General features: G+C 37.1%; 1 protein-coding gene across 1 annotated transcript in view; it reads right to left on the bottom strand.

Moving 5' to 3' along the window:
* Positions 1-16,638, bottom strand: part of LOC140744543 (guanylate cyclase 32E-like) — a 90,585-nt gene that overhangs the window by 29,353 nt on the left and 44,594 nt on the right. The window contains exons 9-12 of the mRNA XM_073076173.1: positions 13,238-13,322; positions 9,089-9,241; positions 5,738-5,995; positions 3,249-3,371 (exon numbers count right to left, since the gene is read on the bottom strand). Of these exons, the coding sequence (XP_072932274.1) occupies positions 3,249-3,371; positions 5,738-5,995; positions 9,089-9,241; positions 13,238-13,322 (619 nt within the window). The remainder of the gene's footprint in view (positions 1-3,248; positions 3,372-5,737; positions 5,996-9,088; positions 9,242-13,237; positions 13,323-16,638) is intronic.

Below are 16,638 nucleotides of genomic sequence, written 5' to 3'. Positions count from 1 at the left end.
CACAACAAAATTGGGTATAGCGGTGAATTCTTTCCTGTCGAACCATATTGATTCTACCACGTACCGCAAATTATTACAATGTATCAAGGACAATCCATGTTACATTATAAATATTATGGCTACATATAAATTTGAAAAATTACAAAAAATTAAGCCATAACAAAAGATAACCTTTGGTATTGTTACCTACAAAAAAGCTTTGCCATAAAATGATGATCTTGCTCGTCCAATTGAAGTATTTCGACAATTTTTCCGCATTCCAAAGAAAAAATGTAATTTGCTATCCGTATGTTATTAGGGTATTAAATAGAATGAACGTTTTCTACACTCACAGCCCCACAACAGCCTTAAATTCTAATTCACAATAGTCCGCTACCAACATGTAGGATGGTATATAAATTAAACCGTGCATGCACTTCCCTCCCTTCCAAAATACATACATACATAAGAATTTACGAGTATAAACTGCACAATTTTTAACCTGTTTTATTACTACTTTTATAAACTGTTAGATGTTGTTGAAATGTATTTCCATTAAGAGAAATAAAATCTTTATATATATTAATAATCGAGTGTTATTTTGCGCTAACCCATCAATATTGATAGCGGTCTGTTGCGAAGTACTTTTTATCCTAACTTCAAAAGATATAAGAGGCCGTAGGAATGATAGGTCTCCCAAATTCTGAGTTACGTCATGATAGCGGCTTTATACAAAGCTGAACAAATTTTGTAACACGAGATCTGTGCCCACTCGACGGTTAAGCACCTTAATAGCACTATCGGGCTATAAAAGCTTTCATGGAGATTCAAGGACTATTTGATTGCTTTAGGCTTTTTATTTAGGGCCGGGAAGGATTCTGGTGGACGCAGTAACTTGTAACGCGACGTAATGCAGGCTTACTGTAATATCGCTTAAGGTTGTTGGGTTTCATCCCCAGTGGAATATCTAAATTATGATTTGTAAGCCTTTTATAGGTATGGGTGTGTACCTGTCTTTATCCCTATAACATCCCTCAGAAAGGAAATCTAGTTGTTGAAATCTAGTACGTGGATCCTTAGGATCTTTTTCCTGTCACCGGTTTGTGTCAGTGTGCAGAGCTGGTATACATGCGTACCAGTTGCATCCTATCATACTCGTAGATTATAATCAGATTACTCGCGTGAAACGAATGCGGATAGCAAAAAACTGTAATTTTTACGATAACGTATCAACCCAGTTCTACAACAAATAACTAGTAACACAGAACAGTGTTTTAATTCAAGTCACACGTGCCAATGGTAAACGCGTTGAGCCGCGTGACAGGACTTTTTCCTACTTCCTATTATCCAATTTTACTTGTTTTAAAATAACACTTCAAAGGTTTCACTATAATCACAATATATTTGACTGTTATATAAAATTGTAAGACCAATAAAAACACGTTTCTGTTACGACAATTTTACCTTACAAAAGTATTCAAGATATCCCAGACATAACAGGTAAACCGTTTAACCCTTACCATATCTGAGGACATAAAACATACTGATAAAAGCATTCACGGATCATTATTCAAATCTAAAATTCAAATTCGAGGTAAACGGATACCAAATAAAATATGACCTGAATAAGGTATTAAAATTCAAATGTAATACCGCATTAACATAACATGTAATTCCAATTTCTTGTAAAGTATTTCTATCTACCAGCCTTTAAAGTCCACTGCTGGACATAGGCCTCCCCTAGTCTGCGCCACTCCGACCGGTCTTGAGTCGTCTGCATCCAGCGGTTACCCGCCGTCCGCTTCAGGTCATCAGTCCACCTGGTCGGGGGGCGTCCTGTACTCCTCTTGCCGAGACGTGGATCCATTCGAGGACCTTCCTACCCCACCGGTTATCGGTAAAGTATTTATTACATTATTATTTAAATTCACAACTCAAATTGAAGTTGATTCATGGGTAACAAAACGCCATGACCTAATTCATATATTGGTATATCCAGGTAATTTCTATTTCATGAAATGTATTATCATTATTTAAATTCATACATCAAATTCAAGTTGCAACATGGATAACGAGAAAACTATGATGTGACCTGATTCAGATATTAAAATTCAAATAACGGTACAATGTAATGTAATGTAACATTAAATTTCAACGTAATGTAGTTCACACGTGCCTGATTTACCGTACTGTAATGTATGCTTTAATTCGAACTTTAAATTAGGTTCAGATGCAAATAGTTAGCAGTTATCTGGGAGTTGGACACGAGTTACACAAGTATTTTAATTATGCGATGGCAAATAAAGCGTAGAAGCATTCCCGTTTTTGATTGTTGTAACGCTGTCTAAAACTTTCAAATTACGGCACAACCCTCTGACAGCTCTCACAGCTCCCACTTGTGTACTTGTCAGAAATTAATTATGAATTGATTTGCCAGTAAAGTAAATATCGCGAGGATCCCTGCGTGCCTTTTAGACACTTAAACTGTTGTTGTGTTAAACAACAGAATTACTGTGAAAATAAAAATCTCGACTGCTTTCATATACTAATCATATCATAAGGTACTCTCACAATTATGGCGAAACAAATTACACCTTATATGATAAAATCCGTCCTACCGTTTGGGCTGTAGGGCCATTATCCTCTCAGGTCAAGTAATCAAAGGTACATAAAGTGATTGATACTTTAATCCTTTTCACATGAGAAAATAGAACCGTGCACAAAACTTGGTCAAGATAAGCTGTTGATAATTAACGCCCGTTAGTAATTAATAACCCTTAGCCAATTTATGCGCACCAAAATTCCAAATGTGATGTTTATTACTTAGGAAGGTGGTAGAACCCTTTGTGGTTCGACTCCGGCGGCACCACCGCCACACCTATTTCTGCCTAATAACAGCAGTGTTAGGCGCTGCTGTGTTCAGTTTTGAAGGGTGTGGTAAGGGAGATAGACTTTTCCGAGGCGTTCCAGCTTAGTCCTCAGGGGTAGCGGCGCATCTGTGGCCGACCTCAGGTAGGAATATCCTATCTGGGGTTGATTACAGATGTCCATCGGCGGCAGTAGCCACTTACCATCAGGTGGACTGATGGTAAGTGCTACTCTAACGCTCGTCTGCTACTCTAATATTATAAAAAAAAGGAAAATCGTCAAATTTCAAAAAATCGATCAAATTCGAAAAGTTGTTAATTTCGAACTTTGGTAGGCACAAATTGGCTAATATTGATTATTTTCACTAAAGGACATAAGTTGTCAAATAATTGAAACAATACCTGTTTTAGCTCCTTCTTGACAGCTCGCGTGATATCAATGTTCTTCTTCTTCAGAATCTTCACAGCGACAATGTTGCCTCGGTAGGACGCTATGGTTGTGTGAGCCCGTCGTCTGTCCATCTCCTGATTCAAATTCAAATCTCATTTATACAAAATAGATTCATATACAACACTTTTTGAAAGTCATCAAACTACCACCGCTTTGGAAGGTGTTTCGCTATGGCGAATCGGCGCAAGAAACTCCATACGTGTGCAAATTTGCATCTTTTAAAAAGTAAATAATATTAATTTTACATAGTGGTACATATAATTATTGATGTTGGAGCTGGAGTTGTCATATCATTCGAATTTATCGTTTAAGTACTGATTTACATTATAATAAGCTTTTTGTACGAACAGTTAATTTTATAGTAGAAGATTTAGACCTTTTTTCGGATGGGTTTGATTATAAAGAAAAAAAAATATTATCCGACTTAGGCGGAGCAACAAAAAAAGGGCTATGATTTTGGTATTTATTAATATAAAGTAACTCTGTCTGTCTGTCTGTCTGTCTGGTTGTCTCTTCTTCACGCCTAAACCACTGAACCGATTTTAATGAAATTTTGTACAAAGATAGTATGAGACCCGAGAAAGGACATAGGATAGTTTTTATGCCGGAAATCCCACGGGAAGTAGGAACGGCGATTTAAGATCGATTAATCGGAGAATCGATCTTTTGGACCAAAAAATCGATTATTTTAATCGATATTAGTAAGGATTGAATCGTAAACTATGCATTTAATCAAGTGATGATCTTTAGAAAAGTTGTTGTCCATGAGCCAACGAAGGTTTCAGAGTTGGTACGACCAATTTTCGCTAGATGGTGCCACTGCCATTCCAGTGAAGGTACGAATTTTCAGTTTTATGTATGTTAGTATGTCATATTAATTTCTATTAAACGCGGGCGAAGCCGCGGGCAAAAAGTAGTAATTAATATTTCAATGATATCAATAGCAATTTCATAAACCTAAAGAAATTGTTTATAATCTACAAATCTACATTAATTTAGATTTTACGCCTTGCCCACATCCAGCTTTGTTATTATTTCAAGCCATATCCTAGAGACGCCCATAATAAATCAATCTCAACCAATTTTTTCCTAGCAAAGTTCCAAAGTTAGTTATAATTACATTTCGAAATTTCTTCCGTAAATATTGCTTAGGATTGATTTTATTATTAGAAACAAGTAAAAATAGACGTTTTCTTCACTTAAAGCCCCGCACTAGGATTCCCTGTGTCGTGACGTACACAAAGACCAATACACAACACTTAAACCCAAAACGGAAATCTAAATTCATCATTCATTCATTAAAATATTTGTCTGGCTGTGACGTGTGTTAGGATAATTACGTTAATTGAATTTCTCATAATTTATACAACATAATATTCAGAAAACAATATATGTTGCTACGCAATATATTTTTATTTGTACTTTACATAATTATATAGGTATCGAGATAACAAAACTCAATTGTATTGTACTTCAGCAAAATACTTATTTTTACTCGTATTTATTTCTGTATAAAGCTCAGGATCAACTCGATGAATAATTCCATTTGGGTCGGGAATGGTACCGGACGACATATTTTTATTTAGATATAATTCAGGTCGTACGGTTTGACCTTATGGACAAGAAGTCGAGTCCCAGATATTTTTATAGCTCTAAGGTAATAAACAAACGTGCAGTCCGTTCGATAGTAAGTTGTCACTGCCGTCTGTGAGTATCGGTAATCAATCCAAAACAAAATAAAACTTGTACTTGTCGAACACAGTGCGACGCTACTAAGGACTAAGTTACTACTCCCACAAACAACACGGTGGAGTTTCATAGGTGTTATAAGGTAGAAATAGGTGTGACGGTAGTGCTTTAGGGTTAAACTATAATAACCATAATGAGTTTACCTATAAGATATACAATTATAGTTACTGCTAAACATATCAAATCCAGAAATCAAAGCGTGTCTGAACCGTAGTCATATGAACTGGAATGAACGAATACTCACGAAAACAGTTTATGTGAATCCTTGAATGAAAGAATAAAAAATGAAATGATAATGATGTTTACTGTGAAATTGTCCTCCAGCTCCAATTGTTCCATTACCGTAACTTAATACTGTAAATAAAACTTTTATAAAAGATGTATTGATACGGAGTTCTTTCGCCGCTTCTTCTCTGTAAACGAAATATCTTATGAAACTGTTAAATTGGCTTTGCTTTGTAACGAATCTACTTTGAAATGAAATAAAATATATTTATTTTGTTAAGGACGGAGGAGGCACTTACAAATTGACAATTACATTTATTACTACAGGATCGGATTGCGAACTCAACTGAGAAGATCGGGTAAGAAACTCAGCGGGTTTGTCTTTTTTTTCGATAATCATTTTATTTATTTCCTTTGTTATGGATGAAATATCTTAATGTTGAGAAAGTACATAAATCAAACTCACGATATCATCGCAGGTGGTGATGAACTTCAGATCCTTGGCCTCTATCCTCCAGAGCACTGAGGCCAGTTTCCTCTCGTAGCGGTAGTGTTTGACGAGCAGCGCGACCGCCAGGACTGCAGCCGACGCCACGGCTGCTGCAGCGGATATGACGCCAGGGTCGTGGGGTAAGGGACATTTTCGCTTGTCGAAGCCACATGCTGGTTCCGCTGCTGGTGGCTTACCACCAATCCAGGCTATGTTGTTGCCGCCAACTAGCTCCTAAGTTACAAAAGTTAGATCTGTACAAAATTCAGTTTTATTCCTGTCATTATAATCAAACTTAACCAATTTTAGCCTACATAGTTCGAAGAATCATTGTCTAAATTAACTGTCAACTTCGAACTTGCGTGGGTAAACTTTAACATTGATTTTATTATTACTGAATTGTACGTTATACTAGTAATAGTATTCTGTGAAAATCCAATGCAATGATCACAAATATGACTGATAGCATAGACTTAGAATTTTTTCGCTACGCTATATCTATGACTGATGTATATTCTTAAAAAGTTAATAAATGTAATGAAGTAATTACTTTCTTCAAAGTTAATTAGTTTAAACTTCTGCTTCCACCATTTGTATAGTTTTTTATAGACTCTGTAATTTCATTCTGGAAACAGCTCAAAATCAGCAGCTCGAAATCAGCAGCCTCCACTGGGGTGATATGATTTAGGTCCACTTTTTAGTCCACCTCAAGAATGTTTAGGTTTTCTGTATACAATTTCAAGGTTTTTGGGCAAGTCTTCAAAACCGTACCGTAGATAAAGGATGTACGACATACGTACCTAGATATTTCAGGGTCATTTATTTTCAGAAGAATTCTACAGAACACTTCAATCCAACGTGCGACTTATTGGATTAAGTTTGCCCCTTGACCCTCAGCCGACCTTTAATCTATATCCTGTCCAATATCAAGATTTGCTTCTGGCGCAAATTAAGAATCTGTGACCCATTTGGGACTCAACGGAAGTTAAATATTCCTATTGTGAATACTATTAATTAAAAATGTAGGATTATTAATTATGTTTATTGCTTTAAGAAATGTAATTAACTTCTATTTAGAACGACAATTCGATAGACTTGCTGTCACGTTGTAAAGTGGTCAAAAAAGCCTGATGCGATTTTTTTATTCTTATGTGTATATTTTTAATTACTGGAATACTGTTATATTTGTCTTTCTTTTGTAGTTCGGATTCCCAAAAGGTTATAGTTCAGTATTTCGGACTGGCCGCAATACATAAAGAGTACCTAAATTCAAAATTTAAAATGTTGACGTTTCTGTCATTACTCGGAATTCGTCACGGGACGAAATATAAGTTATATTTATTACGGAGGCCCTCGGAGGACTTATTCGAAATATGCGAGTTGGTGTGTGCTGCACTAAAGTTGTCAAGGGTAGCAGACGGCACCACTCATCGGTATTTATATATCTATTATTACACCTGCACTTATTACCACTAGCGCACAAAAATCTAAATTATAATTCGGATAATTACCTGAAATTCATACATTTACTGTGAAAGAAAAACATTCCGCGTACACAAAATATGACAAAACATGATTAACTAACACACATAAAAAACCACCACATCGGGCCTTTTGTAAGTGATCCATAGTGAATATATTGAATAGTGCTTGTATGATGACTCACTGGTAACATATCAGAATAATTGGAATAGCGGAAAGCAGCAACGGGTTGCGCCCGCCAGCCTCCCGCCGCGGAGGGGTCCTCCACCAGCCCTATAACTGAGAAGTTGCCCTCTGCATCGCCCGCACTGTCCATGTACACCTGTTTAATGTAATGAATTAATGATATGTTAAGTTACGATATATTATATAGGTGGTTATATAAACTTTACTAACTGGAAAAATATAATAAAAAAACGAGACTGGTTAAATTATAACTTACTAGCTGACCCGGCAAACGTTGTATATTACGTTGTATAGTAGATACAATATAAATAAAAAAATGTTAAGGGTGAACAACCACTTACGGGTTTGAAAAATAGATAGAATATTTGAAACTGCAATAGTAGCGAAGTCTGTCGAATCCAATGTGAAACATTCCAAAATCAACAACTACTTACGAATTAAAAAATAATTAAAAAAACCTTTTCCCACGGACTAAATTGTGAATCTAAACCATTCTCAAGTCCCATTGAACACACAACAAATTTCATCAAAATCAGTCCAGTCGTTTAGGAGGAGTTCAGTGACATACACGCGCACATAAGAAATATATATATATATATATATATATATATATATATATATATATAAAGATATTACTCTCTACAATTTAGACGAATCCAACATCTCCTAAGTTAAAATCCGTCAAGCCGTTTGGGTGGCAGGACATACCAAATTATGAGTCACACATACCCTCCTCAGGCCGAGATATTCGCAAATTAACTGATAAAAAATTATTACAAGAATTGTCCATCCCGGGACCTCATGTGTGGCAGAGACCGAGGGCCCATGTCGGTCTCCGCCACTAGGTCTGTCATGAAAGCAGGCGACGGTCCTGCACACGCCGCCTGCTAGCGGCTGCCCGGCCAGGACCCGCGACCGTCTCTCCTGCCTCCCTGACTCGCTCGGCCTCTTACCTGACTTTTGATACCATACATTTTATATCTCGGATTAAATATAGTCGTAGTATCCTCAACCACGGAACAAAGGAATCATTAATTTACACGCGCCTCAACACAATGGTCGGCCTTTGGCTATTCAGCTTTTGTATTATAAACATTGTACAACAAAGTTTATAATACAATAGCTAATTTTGTTTATCAAAATTGCTTATGAATACAAGGTCAAGCGTTACCACCTTTCGATCCACAAAATACCAAAATGAGACCAATCTACGAACAAATATCCAAAAAAGACCCTCAAAGCAGTTAAAAATGTATATCAGAATATTCTCTGATCTATGTTCAAAGTTAAAAAAGTTCATTTATTATAATAAGATATATAAAACTAATAGACTCGGTGCGCGAGTCCGACTCGCACTTGGCCGTTTTTTGCGATTAAAAATTTATATTTCTCGTCTTTTATCGCAAAGTTTCCATAATAATTTCACGATGTTGTTACATCTACCAAAAAACATTAATCTCTTAAGCTTGTTAGTAACATATTAAATCTTTACCAATTTTTGCCTAGATAAGTTCGAAGTTTGACATTTTTCTCAGGCAACAATTCGTACTTTGACAGTAAAAAAATGTGAAGATTGATTATTACTAAAGGACCTAAATAATTTATAAACATACTCGGACAGTTATAATTATTTAAGGGTAGTTCATAGTCGGTACTTACATCAAAACCCTGAAGAGATCTGTAAGTAGTGGGTCGGAGGAGCCTCATGAGAGTGGCTCCATCTGTCGGCGGTATACCATTCCTCATCGCTGCAGTGGCCGCCCTGGCCCACAGGGTCACTCCATCGTACAGATGAGCTGCTTCTATTGGCACCTAATCACATAAAATAACGTTGAAGAACCTGCTCTTTGATAAGTAAAATAGATAGATACTTCACCGCCTTGAAATTGAACGAAGTCACAAAACGATGATTTATAATTATTTTTTTTAATTCTTGACAAAATAAAACACATTTTTAGAGAAAATTTACGTATAAATAACTAATACTACGTAATTTACGTATTAAATAAATAAGTATTTCAAACACTTCAGGGACATCTTAGAACGGACACTTGGCAAAAGTTTACTAAAGCAACAATTTCAATTCTTAAAACTGCTTAGACATTCTTCTTAAGATTGATTTATTTATGTATTTACTCATTTAAAGCCTGCTTTAATGTTTTGTGAAAAATATATTTATTATTTAACTTAGTCTTAATGAATTAGAAGTAGTCAGCGTAATTAACGAGCGCCCGTCAGCTTTATTTCTTTACGAGAGAACAAAATATAACATTTAATATTACTACAATATCAAAGCGCAACAATAATTAGGGCGCCCGCACACTAATCGATGGATGCGTTCAAATGACGTCTATTAATTGATATGGTGATAGCTGAACGTCGATCGATGCGTTCGAATGACGCCTATTAATTGTGGTGATAGCTGAACGTCGATCGATGCGTTCTTATGACGCCTATTAATTGTGGTGATAGCTGAACGTCGATCGATGCGTTCGAATGACGCCTATTAATTGTGGTGATAGCTGAACGTCGATCGATGCGTTCGAATGACGTCTATTAATTGATATGGTGATAGCTGAACGTCGATTGACGCGTTCGAATGACGTCTATTAATTATGGTGATAGCTGAACGTCGATCGATGCGTTCGAATGACGTCTATTAATTGATATGGTGATAGCTGAACGTCGATTGACGCGTTCGAATGACGTCTATTAATTATGGTGATAGCTGAACGTCGATCGATGCGTTCGAATGACGTCTATTAATTGATATGGTGATAGCTGAACGTCGATTGACGCGTTCGAATGACGTCTATTAATTATGGTGATAGCTGAACGTCGATCGATGCGTTCGAATGACGCCTATTAATTGTGGTGATAGCTGAACGTCGATCGATGCGTTCGAATGACGTCTATTAATTGATATGGTGATAGCTGAACGTCGATTGACGCGTTCGAATGACGTCTATTAATTGATATGGTGATAGCTGAACGTCGATTGACGCGTTCGAATGACGTCTATTAATTGTGGTGATAGCTGAACGTCGATCGATGCGTTCGAATGACGTCTATTAATTGATATGGTGATAGCTGAACGTCGATTGACGCGTTCGAATGACGTCTATTAATTGTGGTGATAGCTGAACGTCGATCGATGCGTTCGAATGACGTCTATTAATTGTGGTGATAGCTGAACGTCGATCGATGCGTTCGAATGACGTCTATTAATTGATATGGTGATAGCTGAACGTCGATTGACGCGTTCGAATGACGTCTATTAATTGTGGTGATAGCTGAACGTCGATCGATGCGTTCGAATGACGTCTATTAATTGATGTGGTGATAGCTGAACGTCGATCGATGCGTTCGAATGACGTCTATTAATTGTGGTGATAGCTGAACGTCGATCGATGCGTTCGAATGACGTCTATTAATTGATATGGTGATAGCTGAACGTCGATTGACGCGTTCGAATGACGTCTATTAATTGATATGGTGATAGCTGAACGTCGATTGACGCGTTCGAATGACGTCTATTAATTGTGGTGATAGTTGAACGTCGATCGATGCGTTCGAATGACGTCTATTAATTGATATGGTGATAGCTGAACGTCGATTGACGCGTTCGAATGACGTCTATTAATTATGGTGATAGCTGAACGTCGATCGATGCGTTCGAATGACGCCTATTAATTGTGGTGATAGCTGAACGTCGATCGATGCGTTCGAATGACGTCTATTAATTGATATGGTGATAGCTGAACGTCGATTGACGCGTTCGAATGACGTCTATTAATTGTGGTGATAGCTGAACGTCGATCGATGCGTTCGAATGACGTCTATTAATTGATATGGTGATAGCTGAACGTCGATTGACGCGTTCGAATGACGTCTATTAATTGTGGTGATAGCTGAACGTCGATCGATGCGTTCGAATGACGTCTATTAATTGATATGGTGATAGCTGAACGTCGATCGATGCGTTCGAATGACGTCTATTAATTGATGTGGTGATAGCTGAACGTCGATCGATGCGTTCGAATGACGTCTATTAATTGTGGTGATAGCTGAACGTCGATCGATGCGTTCGAATGACGCCTATTAATTGTGGTGATAGCTGAACGTCGATCGATGCGTTCGAATGACGTCTATTAATTGATATGGTGATAGCTGAACGTCGATTGACGCGTTCGAATGACGTCTATTAATTGTGGTGATAGCTGAACGTCGATCGATGCGTTCGAATGACGTCTATTAATTGATGTGGTGATAGCTGAACGTCGATCGATGCGTTCGAATGACGTCTATTAATTGTGGTGATAGCTGAACGTCGATCGATGCGTTCGAATGACGTCTATTAATTGATATGGTGATAGCTGAACGTCGATTGACGCGTTCGAATGACGTCTATTAATTGATATGGTGATAGCTGAACGTCGATTGACGCGTTCGAATGACGTCTATTAATTGTGGTGATAGTTGAACGTCGATCGATGCGTTCGAATGACGTCTATTAATTGATATGGTGATAGCTGAACGTCGATTGATGCGTTCGAATGACGTCTATTAATTGTGGTGATAGTTGAACGTCGATCGATGCGTTCGAATGACGTCTATTAATTGATATGGTGATAGCTGAACGTCGATTGACGCGTTCGAATGACGTCTATTAATTGTGGTGATAGCTGAACGTCGATCGATGCGATCGAATGACGTCTATTAATTGATATAATTTGACTGTGCGACGGATACCGATAAAGCGACAATCGAGGATCAATCGATTGAACCGTCTTCAATCGATGATTGACGTGACCATAGATCGTTATTTGCAACAGATGTTTTTTTAAAATGTGTGGTAGGATCGTTCATTCGACGTCGATCGACATTTATAACATAGTTCTTAATGTATAATTAGAAGATAATGATCACTTGCTGTATCGATAAAGGAAAATAGAAGAAACCTACACTACACCAGGGTGGTGCACTATAGACCAAACCCTTTTGGATATTTCCCGCAGTTATATGTCAATGTTAAAATGACAGGTGGTAGAACCCTTTGTGGTTCTATTCCGGCGGCACCACCGCCCCAACTATTTCTGCCTCATAACGGCAGTGTTAAATGCTGCTGTGTTCTGGTTTCAAGGGTGTGTAAGGGAGACATAGTTTTCCGAGGCGTTCCAACTTAGTCTTAACTTAATCAAATCCTATTTGGTGTTGATTACAGATGTCCATGGACGGCAGTAGCCATTTACCATCAGGTGGACGGCATGCTCGTCTGCTACCTCAATATTATAAAAAAAATCAAAAGATATTTTCACCCTATTAATAAATATAGAATCAGAGCCAAAACAGGCTTTTAAAAATTCATTGAGGATTTCGCTTTGTGCATTATGTCCCAAAATGGAATTAAATAACTAATGAACAGGAAATGACAATGACAGGAAAGGACATGATTCGTTTCAAAACGAATACCGAGTTTAGAAATTCAAAAGCAATCTCCACATTTTAGTAAGAAATAAATTTTACAGATAAAACATCTTTATAAACTTTTATTTTTATTTTTATGTTATAAATGTAAATGAATTAAAATGTAGCTGATTTGGCACATACTTACATTGGCTCGTAATAACAAGCAAGCCAATTCAAACAATATTTCAACCGTTCAAGCAGTCGAGATTATATGTTATCGAGATTTGATTTCGTCTTAATATTTCAGTGAATGACATGAAGTGATAGTGCGATCACTTCATGTTGTGAGTGAGGCTTTGTTGTGAGGGAATGAATTTTAATATACATATATACACTTACCGAAGTGTCTTCGAATATCTTGTGGTAGTTTGGCACGCAGAAGGGTGGCGCGGCAGACAACTCCCTTATCATTTGACATAACACGCTGTAACAAAACAGAATTATGTTACAAATGCAAAGGCGTATTGTAGGTCCCATGCCGCCCTCTAAAATGCCGCCCCAGAAATTCGTAGCGCCGAGAAGTCTCTCTGTAAAAATATAGATCGTGCAAACCGATAAAAGTAGAAAGTTTTTTGTCATAAAGAATATGATTTGTAAATTATTGTCCCATCCCCTCTCCTCGGCATGCTACGTGATGACGTATGATTTATTCGTTATTCAAATATGAATCGGTACAATGTCCAGTAAAATGTATGTTGTCAAATAATTACTGTAACCTATCGATCCTATTAACAGTAGGTTAATCCAAAACAAATGGAAAAAAAACAATAAAATATTTGGAACTACCATGAATTATAAAGTAGCTGTAATATTATTCTATAAAATCTTTTATATCGAATGGTTTAAGCTTAATCCTCGAAGTTAATGTCAACCTCAAATATTTCACTAGTGAAATAGGAATACTGAAATCGATAGTGCCGGTGGCACGTGGAATGTGTAACTATTGTATGCGAGAAATTCTCACATTACTTGTACGGCATGTAAATGTTTATGGCATTCGGTAAGAGGATTAACGGCACAAATGTGAAGTTTTATTGTTTTTAAAATACACTTCCATCAATAACATTCGTCACAGAGCAATTCTAATTGGTATTTATTCGATTGTGCATAGATAATTGGCCAAGGGCAAGACGAACTCACAATTGAAGGGTTCTGGTTTGACCACCAAAATTTTCATTATATTCAGGCATAGAAATAAACGTAATGTGAAAATGTGAACTGTCTACCTATTACGAATTTTAAGTATTACGCTGTTTGTCCACTGCACCGCCGCCGAGCCGATACCGATAATTAATCACGGCGCCGAAGTAGCGTTTCCCACTATATTCCTCCACGTTTATATCGAGTGATAGGTAATTAATTTTCTATTACGAACATAACTTTGAAAGTGGTTAATATCGTACCTCGGACCCTCTCCTCTCGTCCTTTTACTCCCCCTTGGGAAACCGAATTTAAATCACTGGGCTCTCACTCAATAGTTTAATACACCATAGAAATTTACAAATAGACTGTTAGTTGAACGGAAACGTTGTACCGGGCTGACATTACGTAATTTTACATCACATCGAGGTTTTATATAATGAAATTGTAATTTATAATAGCGTGACTCTCGCAGGCTCGCTCCTGATTTATCCTAATTTATTGTGACAGCTTCGGATTTACCCAGATTTGCTATTATAGGCTTAACGTAAATACTTGTATACTCTTATTTAATTATAATATGTTTATGGCTTTGATACGTACGTCATCCTTTTAATAACATATTCCAACTTTTGATAGGTAGTAGAGCCACAATTCAACCGGGGAGGTACCACCGCCATACCCACGCCCTACCGCCACTCACATTATGAGGCAACCATCCTTGGGATTACCTAAGGAGTGGCAACGTATCTGCGATCCGCTTCAGGTATCCTGTTGACTCCTTGGAGTCTCCATGGAGTCGTGCATGCATGGGTTACAATGAACTCAGAGTACGCCGAGAGTTCGCACTAATCGCGTATTTAGTAAAATCGTTACGCGGTGTAACTCATGATCCCGAGGTACTGTGTCGCCTGGAGCTCTGTGCCCCAGAGGACTATGTATGTAGACGCCGGCGCCCGCCGCTGCTGGCCGTGCCGACAGCCAGGACCAAGCTATTGGCTATGACACCTCTCACTCGAGCACTCTGTACACTCAACCAGGCGCATGAACAACTTGACGTTTTTTCATGTAACTTGAGTGAATTCGCAATAGTTGTGCTTCATATAATATGTACAATGAAGTAGGAATGTAGGTAGGAATTTAGTTTAAGTGTTTAAAATAAGGTCTCTCTATCTTATTGGGTGTTTAGCCTGTAAGGATAGATGTAATGGTGTTTTAAGATAAATAAATAAATAAATAAAATGGCAGTCACCACTTACCATCAGGTGGACTGCAAGCTTGTTTGATACTTCAATTTTAACAAAAATGTCATAAAATATAACAATTTTTAACCGCACAAAGTCAATGACCGTAAATATTTCCACTCCTAAACTTCCCAGAACACTTAGAGTTGTTACAATCTAACTGGCGGTAGGTAAAGTAAACCCTAGGGACCTCAAGTTATCGACATAAGAGTTATCGACATCACACGACGCCCACACTTTTACGAGTACATTACAGAAATGAAATGAAATATATTTATTTTGTATAGGCATGCTGAGGCACTTACAAATTGTCAATAACAATATTTTTTGTAATACTGTCATGCAGAAATAAAATATGAACACAAAGACCTTGGTAGATCCTGAAATCTTTACACTAAACATAAGAGTTAATATCTTAACAATTTCTTTACTACGAATTACAATAAAACAAAAAACTAGCCTGCTTAAAAATAATCTAAAAAAGTGACTACTAGTCACTACTATCACTAGGACAATTTCGACGAACCCACCAATACCGTATGTGTAAAATCCATCAAGCCGTATTAGGCTGCAGGACGTGACAAAGAATGAAACATACACACTTCTGTAGTCGGTTAATATAAATAAAATAATGCTCGATAATACGTGATTACTAATACATAATTTATCACATTTTTTTTGTAATCTTATTTTTATTCCATAATCGAATTCTTAACGTTAGCGTCCTTTTCTTGACACGCGGGACTATTTCCTAACATGCGACCCCCGCACGCGTGAACCGTGGTTTCATTCCCTGCAGTGTCTTTGCGACCCATGAGCGTATGGCACGCATGACAGGAATAGTATGAACATAGCTATATGACGCAAGTGTTACGCATGTAAACAAAATTCGCGCGTAGACACAATCAGGCGTGATAGGAAAATAAAGCAAATATACGTAATAATCGCACAATCTTCCTTCGCCAATCCAAATAAAAGGGCAGGTTTGCAGCGACTTTAAACACTACTATGTTTTAGTTTGCGTGACTGCACACTAGATGCATGAAGCACGGCAACGTGATAAATAGAAAAGTTTAGGAGAGGCCTACGCCGAAGAGGCGACTACTAATCTGTAATATTTAAAATCACTTTTACTAATGTTATTGTTAGAAATAGTTTATTTTTTTAAAGCACTAAATATATATTTTATATAAAAAGTATGTATAGTAATATAAAAGTAAATTGAAGAATAGTATCTGAAGTAACATAGATCATAATATGTATAAAAGTATAAGGTAGGTATAGTCGTAATAAAGGCTATTTTTATTTATTTTATTTTCTTTTATTTATTTATGTTTTAGTTTGAAGTTTGTGGTA

The sequence above is a fragment of the Epargyreus clarus genome, unplaced genomic scaffold (assembly GCF_041222505.1).
Source record: "Epargyreus clarus isolate Ecla_fem2 unplaced genomic scaffold, WU_Ecla_fem_2.2 ptg000008l, whole genome shotgun sequence".
Taxonomy (NCBI): domain Eukaryota; kingdom Metazoa; phylum Arthropoda; class Insecta; order Lepidoptera; family Hesperiidae; genus Epargyreus; species Epargyreus clarus.
Note: the sequence above shows the minus strand (reverse complement) of the source record. Positions and strands in the feature narration are given on the sequence as shown.